The sequence below is a fragment of the Gopherus flavomarginatus genome, chromosome 2 (assembly GCF_025201925.1).
Source record: "Gopherus flavomarginatus isolate rGopFla2 chromosome 2, rGopFla2.mat.asm, whole genome shotgun sequence".
In the NCBI taxonomy this organism is placed as follows: Eukaryota; Metazoa; Chordata; order Testudines; family Testudinidae; genus Gopherus; species Gopherus flavomarginatus.
This window is the reverse complement of record NC_066618.1, coordinates 221,921,548-221,935,284: the sequence shown is the minus strand read 5'-3', so window position 1 is coordinate 221,935,284 and position 13,737 is coordinate 221,921,548. Positions and strand designations below refer to the sequence as shown.

General features: G+C 41.2%; 1 protein-coding gene across 1 annotated transcript in view; it reads right to left on the bottom strand.

Annotated features, from left to right (window-relative positions):
- Positions 1 to 1,227: 1,227 nt before the first annotated feature.
- Positions 1,228 to 13,737, bottom strand: part of DSG2 (desmoglein 2) — a 34,109-nt gene continuing 21,599 nt past the window's right edge. Inside the window, exons 10-14 of the mRNA XM_050939776.1 lie at positions 13,152 to 13,379; positions 11,336 to 11,566; positions 10,061 to 10,185; positions 6,400 to 6,771; positions 1,228 to 5,130 (exon numbers count right to left, since the gene is read on the bottom strand). Coding sequence (XP_050795733.1) covers positions 4,048 to 5,130; positions 6,400 to 6,771; positions 10,061 to 10,185; positions 11,336 to 11,566; positions 13,152 to 13,379 — 2,039 coding nt within the window. The 3' untranslated portion in view covers positions 1,228 to 4,047. The remainder of the gene's footprint in view (positions 5,131 to 6,399; positions 6,772 to 10,060; positions 10,186 to 11,335; positions 11,567 to 13,151; positions 13,380 to 13,737) is intronic.

The window sequence follows — 13,737 nt, the reverse complement described above, 5'->3', positions numbered from 1 at the left end:
AATGAAGATACATGTGTATGTGGTCTCAGATACAGAGTTAACAAGTGGCGGAACACTGACCATATGTTTCCATTAATCTAGATTTGTAAATTCTTCCCACAGTATAATCAGAAACACAAAGATCTATCAGAATCAAAATGTCAAATCTAGTAGATGTTCTGCTTGCATTAGAGTTTGCAGAGATTATATAAAATGCTGACTAAAATATCTCTCATTCAAAGAGTAGCAGAAGTGGTAAGCAAATCACATACTCTGTACAGAAGCTAATTACCGGAAAAACTCTCTGAACTTTGTGAATAAGAGATCCTTGGATGAAATGCCATATAGAAGTGGCAAAAATCTTTGATTATACAGAACTTTGATTCAATTTGTGAGCCACCAGTCTTTCAATACTGTTTAGCTCTGAATATCTGCTTTTCTGCACTTCAGACAAGTGTGCATTTGTTATGTAAAGTCAATAAACTTTAACAGAAAATGGAGCGAGTTAATAATTATCCATAGAACTCTGGAAAAAAAACCCCTCGAAGATAGAATTTTGCCTAGATGTTGTCATTGTGAACTTCTGGAAGTTAGTTATATCAGCAGTCATTTTTAATCCCTAATTTCTGATTGCCTAAATCAATGTGAGAAACAAGTTACTTTTTAAATTAAAAGTAAATGAGCTATTCATAGCATTTGCGACAAGATCTTGTACAATGATTGCTGACAAACTGATGACTAGCTGCAAATCAGAATAATATAGACACACATGCTAGGCATCAGGATCTTCTGTGTTATCATCCTGTTACTTCAAGTCTTTGTGCCTTAATTTCCCTAGCTGTAAACTGGGAGGTAATGCCCAGTTCAGCAGGTGTTGTGATGAAAAGTTGATGTTTGTAAAGTGTGCTGAAAATGTAAAACTGCTATATGGCTATGAGTCAAAGCCTATGAAAGTCAATATGCAGCATTCTGGTGCCTTCAGCAGGCTCTGGATCAGTGCTAAGTAATATTAACAACAACAAGGTAGAGTGAGATTTTCAAAAGCATCTGATTAGGATACACAGCTCCTATTGAGTTCCATTGAGACTTGGACACTGGCCACTTTTCACTTCCTTTGAAAAACCCAGCGCTCATCACTATAAACTGAAGGAATTAAAAAACCAACAACAAAAAAACAGGTTAATAAAAAGTTACTATTTTTGTTCTGAGTGGCTGTATTTTGAACTAAATAAATAATTAAAAAGACAGTATCAGCATCTTCCTTTATTTGAAGTTCCATAAAAATATAGAAATCACTGCAAAAAAGGCCACATATAAAACCAGCATAAATTCATTTCCTCTACATGTAGGAAAAAAGAACAGTTATCCATTCAAAATTCATGCTTAGAATGAAATACAAGTCTATGCCATATACATTAAAAACAAAAACCAGAGAGATAGACCCCAATTCAGCAAGTACTTAAAACATGCCAAATTTAAGCACATGAGTATTTTCACTGACTTATATGGAACTATTCATGTGCTTAAATTAGGTACATACTTACATACCCTGTGCTGAAAAAAGACTATAGTTCTCATTTTCATATTTCCCTCTATTTAAATATAATACAAGTTTCTGTTTTAAATTGCTTTCTTCACACTTCTTAGTATTTTTCCCCATTTTAAACATATCTTTGTTTAAAAAAATTTCAGGCAGAAAATAACATGGCAATACACAGCAATGCAATTGGATAAAATTTGATTAGAAATAGAGTGAAACTGAAAGTAATAATCAGAACCACTGAAGTCCTGTCTCTGCAGTCGAAGGCCCCAGTCCCTTACATACTTATACATCTGCTTCACTTAACCAGTCCCATATCTTTCAAGTGCATAATAAAACGGTAATTAACAACCCTTGTTATATTTTTACTGTGTCATGACTGTTCCAAAAACCATTAAGGTGACTTCTCCTATTCATAGCACCTTCCAGCTTTGATTTTAAACAAAATTCACTTGGGTTTTCCCAAATTTCATAAAAATAAATATTTACATTCTGAATATATACACTACATTACTTTCCCCTCCTTTTTTCTGAGTAAATGTGTTTCCCTTTTCCCCATAGTTAAATATCAAGAAAAAAATGAAAGGACTAACTGAAAGTTCTGTAAAAATTGTACAGCTCCCTCATTTCTCATCAAATATAAGCAAGGCCCCAGTCATGAAGCAGTATAGTCAGCAGGAATTTTAGCATTGACTTCAGTGGAAATAGGATCTGGCTCTTGATGTCAAATTTTAACCTGCACCTCCAGTTTTGTGACTGTAATTTTACAACATGATTTAGGTCACTTACCTGATTGCATCTGCAAATCAGGTCCTATACATGTCTACGTGATCTCAAATATGCCTGAATCTCTGGCCCTACATCTCTGCTCACAGTGGTGGAAAGAAGAGGGAGAACTAGGTTTGCTTCATGTGTTATTTAATGACCAATAAAAGTAAGCAAAAATATGGAAGGTTAAAATGCTTATGTGCATTATATCAAAGCTGGTACAATATGTCAAAAAGTAACTGACTTTCTTCAGTATTCAGTGGTCTGCAGACAGCTTAGCTTCTTGCTACTTACTCTCCAAACTACCTGCCAAGGTGCAAGCATTGCTTTGAATGACAGGAAATGCTGATTTCACAGCTTCTGGTTATCACTCCTGTGAGTCCCATACGCAGCATTTCTGGGAACATAACAATTTTGGCTGCTTGGCTTCTCAGCAGGACTGTGCCCCTCTATTTTACTTTTATTTTGGCTTACGGTGTGGCACATTTATTTTGGCAAAGTGTGGAAAGAGACAGAAGATCTTCACAGACAAGATCTGCAAATTATTTAGGAGTCTTGAGGAAATATTGCAACACAAATTTTCATATATAAAGGCACATTCTTCTTGGTGCCTGGACTGGAATCAGTGCAGGAAAAAATTCCTTTTAATTTTATTATGTAAGCATTAAACTATAACAATAACCAAAATTCACAGAGAAGAGATAAGAACAGAAGAACAGCCATATTGGGTCAGACCAAAAGTCCATGTAGCCCAGTATCCTATCCTCCTACAGTGGCCAATGCCAGGTGCCCCAGAGGGAATGAACAGAACAGGTAATCACCAAGTGATCCATCCCATCACCCCTTCCCAGGTTCTGACAAACAGAGGCTAGGGACACCATCCCTGCCCAATGGAAATTAATTTTTCAAGGTAACATGTTAAACAGTTTTATCTTTTTCAAGTTTAGTTATTTTCAAGGCTATGATATTAAAGTGTTCCTTAAAAAGGTAAATATGTAATGGAAAGATGGGGCATTAATCAAAATTCAGATTAGATGTCGAAAGATCTGGTCCTCCTGTGTGAAGGGAACATGTGTCGAACACCAGCAAACCTACTTCTCTTTGGGGTGCATTCTCAGGAACAGGTTTTCCTAGCTCTGAGGCAGTGTGCACCTCACAGCTAGAGATCATTATCTGACTCAAATTATTTATGGAATTCTGACAAATTCTTCCATTCGTAAATCTCTGGAGCCTGGTATATTGCATATACAGACAGCCCCCATCTCTGTGGAGAAAAGTTGTTTCTGGCCCTTTTAGATGAGAGGGAATGAAATTGATGACTAAGTTCCAGAGCTCCTTGCAAGACACGTTAGAACATAGGAGACAAACAGTTCATAGAAATTTAGTTTAACAACATTTTTTGTTGGTCATTACAATTTATTTCAAGACTTTTCTGGCTTTCTAATTATATCGTTTTCTGCGTGTGAGTGACGGGTTTAGTCTGCATCAGCATTATCTTACATGTGATGAACTATACAGTAGTAGAAGGAAAAAATAAGGAAACATTCCTATTCATTGTCCATCTTGAAAGCATTGCTATAAAACACTGTACAGTCAGCTGCTTTTTTCCCTGGTCATATTTCTTATTTACAGAAACTACTGTAAGAAAATTCATGCCATTTTTAAAAGCACAAGAAAGTTGAGATCTTGACATACTAAAAAGTTGCCAGTGTTGCTGGTAGAGATATAAATGATGCCTAGCAGAGCTAGGGATATATATTTTATGAGCGAGTATACTGTACAGTGCTGTATTTTCTGATATTTGAAGACTTACTTATGGTAGAAGAATCCTCCAAACCTAAGCCTGTTTGGTTAGAGAGGGGGTCTGTGATTAGTATACGCTCCTGCCTTCCAGATCCAGAAATGGTGGTCTGCCCTCTTATGCTTTGCATCCCTAAAACCTCAGCTGGAGTTGTGTAACTAGCCTGCAGCCCTGAGGTGGGTGTAACCACTCTTTCAGTTATCACCACATTCTGCCTTTCTGATAAATTGGGAATGCTTAGTGAGGTCTTTAGATCTGAACTAGGTACAAGCAGCCTCTCCCTCTCCCTCACAACAACATACTGTGAATCAGGGAAGTCATGAACTTTTAAGACTCCAGGCATAGTGTCATCTGACCTAATCAGCCTTTCGGTTACCCTAACATTATGTCCATTTGGCAAGTCAGGGATTTCTAACATCTCCTGCAACCCAGATGCTGGGGCGAGCACTCTTTCTGTTACAAGGAACTGCGGATCAAGAACACCTGTGGTGGGTCGCACCGTGGGGCCAGCAACAGAGGATGTTTCTGTCACTATAACATTGCTGTTAGCCAAGGGATCAACAAGAGGCCTAGCTTGTTGCAGGCCAGGCCTAGAGGCATAGGATGTTTCAGTGACCACCTCCCGTGTCATAGTTTCTGAACCTATGCCATTTACTCTATGCATAGGCTTGGGTGGTTGGAAGCTGGTGCCTAAAGAATAGGTATGTTCTGAACTGAAAGCATTTTGCTGATCTAAGAACTGTGGCAATGCATCATTAAGACACAAGCTTGACTCATTCATGGCTGGACTCGCATTCCTGTCTTTCAACACATGGGAACTACATTGGCCGACTTCCACTTCTGCATGTTTGCCCAGACAGATATCTGCTAGGGTCTTAAATTTATCTCCTAAATCATCCAGAAAATGGTCATCCAAGTCATCTTCAATAAAGCTGCAGCAGCCAATGGAACCATGTGAGGAGCCTGCTTCTTCCTGACAGTAAAGCAAGAGACAGTCTTTTGCTACTTGAGCTTCATCTTCATCAGCAAAAGTGTCAGCTTTCTAAAATAGAGGAAACAAAAGCAAACAAACTGTTTAACAAATGTCGTTTCAAAACTTTAAAGGGTCATTACCAAATTTTAAAAAAAAACAACTGCATTTTTGTTGGAACATTTTTTACTCACTATTGTTATAAGTAACATCTAAGGCCACATCTAAACTATGAGCTAGGGGTGTGATTGCCCTGCTAACATATACATATTTGCACAAGCTCTCAGTGTTCTAGGAGGAGTATAAATCGTAGTGTAGCCATGGTAGCAAAGATGGTGATAGCAGAGCCACAAGCTGTACTGATTACAAACCCGCCTGAAACTGGTGGGTTTATACTTGCCTCCATTGCTGCTACCCATGCAATCCCGGCTCTGCTGCTATTTATTTTCATCTGACCTTGGGGAGAGCTAGTACAAGTATGTATGCATGAGCAGGGGAATCATAGCCCTATCTTGTAGTACAGACTTATCCTTAACATACTATAACTGAAAGCCAACAGAAAAAAGATTTCTTTCAGTTTGTGTAGATGGCAGCAGTTGGTGTCAGTCAGTTTGCTGATTCCTCTTTGTTAAGTGAATATTTCACACAGCAACTGATGGTGTGGAGAAAAAAAAATGCAAAGCAAATAGGAAAAATTTGACTATATCCCATAAAATTATCAGCAAGATTCAGAGACTGTAGCTAACACCAGTTTGCACTCACTAGAGAGTGATTTAAAATTGACAGTGCCCTTAAAAATATTTCACTTTTTTTGGAGCAAATCACTATTATTACAATGGTGTCCATTTATGCTTTTCCTTCCCTCATCTCCTCAAAAATGCATCCATTCTTTTGGAGATGGGTTAGAAAACTTAATTGGTGCTTTTCATCAATAATTTCTATGATGTATTCAAATCATTCAGTTCATACAAGGTGTAATAGCTGGAACTGGAAAACAGTGCATTCTGTTTTAAATGTGTAGCATTTGTGTAACACTAAAGCCCTGATCCTGTGAAGACTTAATATGTGTAACTTTACTCATGGCAATCATCCTATTGAAGCCAAAATAAAGCTAGGCACATGGTTATGTCTTTTGCTGGATTGGGCATAAGGAAAACATGGCAGATTGTGAAGACAAATTTTCTTTTAAAACAAATAATATATCATAAAGCAATCCTGATAAAATATTTTTAGATTTGAAATAGAATTAATGGCCTTTAACAACTTGTTTCCACAAGATTTACTTTATTTAAAAAAACCAAAAACCATGAATATATTGATATTCTCAAGCAAGACTCTTACCTCATTAAAGTAGTCTCTCAAAAATTCTTCATCTATGCCCACTTCAGGTCCTGCCGTCCTGGCCCGTCCAGCTCCCATCATCATGGTCGTTCCAGCTCCCATTGTCATGCCCCCCCCGGCTGCCATGGCTCCGCCAGCTGCCATGGCCCCGCCAGCTGCCATGGCCCCATATTTTGCACCAGAAAGAAGATGTCTTTGTTCTTCCCATCTGCCATTGCTCATATTAGCATTACCGTAGCGTCCTTCAATATGGGACTGAGAACTGCCTCCTCCTGTAGCAGCTGCCTCTGCACCCATTGCTGCTGCTGCTCCACTGCGCATATTTGCTGCTGAGTTGTCCAGCGCAGTGGGAGTGATGATGGTTAGCATTGCCTAAAACAACAATTAAAATACAACATGAAACGTGCTCTGTGCTGCACGTGGAATTCTCTAAGCAGTTGGGCTGAGTGGAGTCCAGGAGGGACGTGGTTGGCATGATTGTTTGATCTGGTGTTAGACGTGCTGTTACAAAGGGCAAAGTGTGCCCTGGAAAAGGGTGCAGTCTTTATGATTGTGTAGCCAAGGAAGCTCACAAAAGCCATTTTAGAGCGACACTGTAGCATCCCCTGTTAAAACCAATGAGAGGGCAAGTAAGAAAAATCAGGATACTCCAGTGAGTTCACCTGGCAAAATTTTTCCAAATGCTCCTGTCAAGGTTCCTTCCCCACTCTGAACTTTAGGATAGAGATGTGGGGGGACCTGCATGAGAAGCTCTAAGCTCAATTAACAGCTTAGATCTGGTCTGGCTGCCACCACTTCCAAGCACTCCCTTCCCTGGGTAGCCTTGAGAGACTTCACCAATTTCCTGGTGAACACAGATCCAAACCCCTTGGATCTTAAAACAAGGAGCAATTAGCCATCTCCCCTCCTTTCTCCCACCAACTCCTGGTGGATCCAGATCCAACCCCCCTGGATCTAAAACAAAGGAAAAATCAATCAGATTATTTTTTAAAAAAAGGCTTTTAATTAAAGAAAAGAAAGGTAAAAGAAAACCCTCTGGGAGAGATTAGAATACCAGCTACTCTCACAGACAACAGATTCAAAACACAGAGGATGTTGCTCTGGGCAAAAACTTAATTACACCAATGAAACTACCCAAATACCCAATTTGATACTTCCTCTAATTGCACAAGACAGGTTACAAAGAAATAAACATAAACCTATTTATTTCCTTCACTAAAACTTACTACTCTGATAAGAGGCTGGTTCCTTTATCTTTTTCACTCCGGCTGAAAACTGAAAACTAACTAAACAAAGCAAACTTCTCTCTTTCCTTTTGAAACATCTTGTTCCCCCATTGGTTCCTCTGGTCAGGTGTCAGCTAGGCTAGGTGAACTTCTTAACCCTTTACAGTTAAAAGAGGCATTAACCCTTAACTATCTGTTTATGACAGCTCCTTTCAGTGAGAAAGGTATATGATCTCATGCCGCACTCTAAACCCTCAGATCCTAGAGCCTCTGCAGGGTCTGCTGGCCCTTCTGTGATGCTGCCTGCCCTTCTCTCTCATGGCAGCTTGGCCATATTGCCACTTTCTCTTTCACCAGCAGCTTTTCCAACGGGAACGCAGGCTCTAAGGAAAAGCTAATGCCCCACTGATTCCACTTGGATATTTACCAGAGTCAGGAGAGAGGATGCCAATGTTAGTAATTACTCACCCGTCCTGCACAGACCCCACCTGAGCCTCAGCCTTATGCAGTAGACACACTAGGGCTTTGTGGGGCAGACAGCATGCTAAGTATTCACAATTCTCCTCAATTTCTTCTCCTTGCAGCCATTTCTGATCTAGTTAAATCCTATTTGCTCTCCTCCATACCTCACTGAAAGGGAGCACTGGGCATTTACTTGGGATACAGCCTTCAGACTTTAAATTAAGAGGCTTTCCATTCCACCATTTTTCTGCTGAATTAATATACCCACTGATTGTAATTGACAGTTCTTCCCTTGTGAATGCAAATATTTAAACTCTTTGGTGGTTCAGGTACTGGACATACCAGTATTTCTCCCACACTCCCCTCCCTCACTTTCCACTCAGAAAAATAGTATCGTCATGGCAGATGTAGCAATTTCCTGCAATACATAAATTTAAATCCCCTAAGGGTGTCATTGTGGGCCCAGGATTGTATGTAATTCCATGGGACAGGCTGATCACAGCTCTTCCAGGAATAAAGAACAGTGAGGGATGATTCGGCAAATTCACTCACGTTGTAACACCTCCCTAGAAGTACCAACATCTGCAAAGGCTCACATATACTGGTTCAAACTGGATTCCCCAAAACCAACAAAGAAAAGGCTTTTGAATAAATAGCCTGAGTTTACACTCTCAGGACCTTCTTTCTGATCCAGCAAACAGACATGACCTTTGTCCAGGGTGGTCAGGTAGGAGGGAGAGGGCGCCCAATCCTTGTGGAAGGATTTGAAAGAATGACTTTTACCAGAGCTACTAGCAGAGGTGAAAGTAAGCTGGTCCGGTCCGGTCTGGCATACCGGCAAGAGCCAGTATGCCGTGCTGGACCGCACCGGCTTCCACGGTGCGGATTGAAAGGGGTCAGAGCTCCCCGCGGCTGCGCGCAGCCCAGAGGCCTTTGAATCTCAGCCACTGCCAAGAGTAAAAGGGGTTAGAGCTCCCTGCGGCTGCGGGCAGCCCAGAGCCCTTTCAATCCCTGCCACGGCTCCGGTGGCCGGTCTGGGGCCGGGATTTAAAGGGCTCGGGGCTCCCCTCACCGGCAGAAGCTCTAGGCCCTTTAAATCCATGCCCCAGCCCTGCAAAGCTTGGGGTTTGGCCCCGGGCCCTTTAATTTGCCCCTGAGCCAAGGGGAGGGCTCCCAGCCACCTCTTTAGCTGGGAGCCCCTGGGTCTCCCAGCCACAGCTGGCGCCCCAGGGCCTTTAAATCTTGATAGGCCACGCTTCTTCCGGATGAGGCCACGTCCCCCTCAGGATTCCAGCAGTACCAGTAAGTCCTGTAAATTAATTTCACCCCTGGCTACTACTGGAGTTGTTGGGGAGAGGGGATGGTGAACTCTGGTAAACTTATTAGTAAAATCAATAAAAGAACCTGGAATATTTTCACCTTAAGAATACATGTGCATGCTTAGGAAAAGCTTGTGGTAACTTATAACTGGGCCATTGCAACTGGTCATAGCCTTTGGGGAGAAAGCAAAAGATGGACACAATCTTGTTAGGCAGTCTAGCTTGCTGGAGCACTCACAGTGTAGGCGGGAAACTATGCAGCTTGGAAAAAACTCTGTTAAGAGGGAGGGAGGGAGGGAGACACAGGTCTCCACCCAGGAGACATGATGGATGGGGAGCCATAAGCCCAAGAGCAGGTGCCATTGATGGACCACGAGGAGGAAATACAGGTGCAATTGTCGTGAACAGTGAGAATCACTATTTGCTTGATTATTTCACTCTTCTTTTCCTCTGCAATTTAGACACTTTAATAGATATTTCTAGAATGGTGTATGGAATTTAGCCACACATTTTTTTAGTTAATTAATTTTAACGCGTGGCTAAATCTCCTGCACTGCTTTGAAATCTCAACCCACAATCTAAAACTGACACCAAGTGAGAAACTGAAATAGTTAAAAGAAAAACAAAGATGATATTGGGCTAAGGTACACTTGCCTTGTCTTCAGGTGCTGCCCCTTCACTGTTCCATTTACGTAACATCTCTTCACTACTGTCAGGTATTGCTGTGAATCCTTTAGCACCTGATCCACAATTGCAAAACAGCAGTAAGAGTGGCACAACTGTAGGAAAACACAATGCATCATTAAGTGTCTGACAACTAGAGCTCAAATCATGTTTAGGTAACTGCAGGGCCAGCGCTTCCATTTAGGCAACTTAGACGGTCGCCTAGGGCGCCAGGATTTGGAGGGGTGGCAATTCGGCAGCAGGGGGTCCTTCCGCGCTCTGGGTCTTCGGCAGCAATTCTGCGGCGGGTCCTCCACTTGCTCCGGGACCCGCCGCTGAAGTGCCCCGAAGACCGGGAGCGCGGAAGGACCCCCCCCGCCCCCGCCGCAGAACTGCCACCGCCGACTGGGAGCATGGAAGGACCACCGCCTAGGGCACCAAAAATCCTGGCGCCGCTCCTGGGTAACTGTCTGTAGTTAAATTAGGTAATAAACATCTGGACTATGTGAGCATGCACACGGGGGTGCAAGTTTTCTAGAAATTCAGGAATATAATGCAGAGTTTATTTAGTTATGGTCAATAGATAATGAATGTGTACTATGGCTCTGATTTTGCAAACACTCATGCATGTGTTTAACTATGTATATATAAGTAGTCCCACTAAAGTCACCATAATGCCACGCTGAGCCATAAATACCATTAAGTTCACCTCCTCGTTTTGTTTTGTTTTTTGCTATAAATAGCTGACTCACTATACACAACATCCCAAAGTAGAGGATTTCACCTCAGTCGGGCTGTGTTTTCAGCTGGTTACTGGAGTAAGGAAACAGAGTTGACACTCTGAAGATGGGCCAGAGTAGTGGAGGGGGCAGCCATGGTGACATTATCTGAAGGGAATGGGAAGGGCATGGTGGTGATTCATTGGACCATAAGAGGAGCCCTAAGAAAAACCAAAAGGATTTCTCAATGCTTTATCATCTATCCTTTAGTATAGCATAAGCAAATGTTAAATGTTTGTTTAAAAGCCACTGGAAAGACTGAAACAGTTACCTGTTGCCACATACTAGTTCTAATACTTCCAGGGTGAAATCCTGGCCCCACTGAAAGTCAATGGGAATGGTGCCATTGACTCCAGTGGACTGAGGATTTTACCTACAAAGTATACCTAGATTATAAACCCTTTGGGGTAGGGACCATTTCTTCTTTGGTATCTTGTATTGCATAGAACATGCAGTGCTTAAGAAATAACATAAAATGGTTACTTACGTAGCAACAATAAAATTGCTAAGATAATTAGTGCAATTGCTCCAGCTCCTAGCCCAACTGAAGAGTCGCTTAGTCTGTCTTGGCAGGAACCCCCATTCACACACGTACAAACTCTCAATGTAAGGATCTGCTTTTCAGCACAGCTTAAACCTTGCATATCTTTCACTAAAATTTGAACTTGATTTGTGCCGGGCTTTACATCTTGTGGTAGTAACAGCTGCATGGTTGTTGCTTTGTAGGGACAGGATTGAGGTAAAGGAAAAACATAATCAGTGAAACAAGAACTAGGTAGAGAGAAAGTTAGAAATCACTGTCTCTTACTAAAGAAAAACAAAAAAGAATTCTACCAATGCAACATAATTGCCTTTAATACACAACTAATTGCTATTTTCATCATATAGTTCACACTCTGGCAAAATATAACCAGTGTTTATTTCTAATTTCTCAGACTATGGAAAAGCCTTATTCAAAGTTGAATTGTCTGTATGAACCCCCAAAATACCATTTGTCTTTGTGACAAGTTACAGTTGTCTAGTTCTCTCCCACTTTCAGAAGGTAAGAAGGGCCCTGACATAATGGAAACACTGCAATTGTGCTGAGAAGGTGGGAGCAGGTTGCTAGGAGTATCCCTATAGGTATAGTGAAGAACAGCTCTGCAACATGTCTGTGTGCATTAATTTTTTGAAATGAGTTCGGGAATCAAAGGATTCTCCCTCATTCTCTGATTACGTGTGAGCACAAGTGCTTGGAGGATTTCTCCCCAGCCAGGCCCTCATGGAGATCGTGTATTATTTAGGCTGGGCACTGCAGGGCTGATTCTGGATAATATGGACATGTTTAACATACCATCCAAAACAATGTAGCTGCCACTATCTGGGCTGCAGCAACTGTGAAGGCTGTAAATGCTAGTTAGGCAGCAAGCAAGCTAATCTGTTCTGAAGAGGTGTTCCTCTGCTGTGGCAGCCCTCTCGCAAAGCTTTGTAATGGTGAATTGTAGAGCTGCCTAGGAAGTGGAGGATCAGCAGCTGAGCAAAAGAGCTCTTTGATTTACTTGGAGCACTTCTTCTAAGTACCTGCACAGGTATTTGGGTGTGGCAGTGTGCAGTGGGAGGCTGCCTTGCTCATCACATTGTGATGTGGTTAAAGAAAATAGACTGTGAATGGGGGAGCTCCTGCCTCACCCAAATCCAAGTACGGACATGACTTCATATTGCAAATATATTCTTGCAGAGTAGGACTCCCCACCCAGGAGGACATTCTTGTGAGGGTCCTCTTCCTTCTCCTAAAGTACTGGAGTACCTTGGATAACTGATTAAGAATCTAGTTGATGTGCAGGGTGCATGGCAATTTCCTATTTCTCCATAGCTCAGTTCCTGAACTGAACTGCCATTCAGGAATGTGACCCCTGCAGCTGACTGCAGCTATATGGCTGCAAATTCAGTCACACAGAGAGGAACATCTGTCACCTGAATGCTGTAGGGACAGGGGGAAAGAAGGGGTCTTAGTCCCAACATCATTCGCAAGAGCCCAATTACAATACACAGGTGGTCAGGTTACACAGAATCACTTCAACTCTAAAATACATAATTTTGTATTCTATGGCCATTAGAAATGAAGGAGTGAGGAGACAAACTTCAAACTCTTGATGCTTCTCCTGGTGTGGCACAGCAGAAGTGCAATCCTTTTTGGCTGGATCAAGCCCTAAGACTCTGATCTGACCAGAGTTAACAAAATGTGACATAAATGCTGAACTGCAAAGAACTGAAAATGATTTTACAAAAATGTTTATTATACGTCAGAATTGATTTTTTCTTACCATTTGTGTCTCCAATTACCCATTTCTTTGCCATCCCTTCAGGCTCATCAATGACAGTAAAAGTGAAGGGAGCACTATTTGGATAAGCATCTCGATCTTTAGCTGTAAAACTGAAGAACTTTGCATCTGAACACACCATCTGTACTGGAGTCACAATGATTGGACAATTATCATTGGCATCCGTAACCTGAATTACAATGGTACCAGTGGCTGTTTTCTTAGAATAATCTGCAAATATAAACATGAAAGCTTAAATTCTTTTGCGTGTGCAAAAAATTTTGCTTTTAAGAAAATATTTCATACTTTTTCCAGGATTATAAAAAGCAGTAATATGAATTTAGGATCCGATCCTGCTTCTATTGAAGCCAAAGGTAGTTTTGCCTTTGATTTTAATGGGGTCAAGATTTAACCCTGAATATTTACAGAAATATATGCAAGGTTATAATTTCTGAATATAATACATTTTAAAAACTAAGTAAAACAGAACTATAGTTCAAAAGTACCATTACAAACAACAAATGAGAAAGACCATGTAGTTCAGAGTTCTTTTTGCATTGTATTCAAACAGGATAGGACTATTGAGATT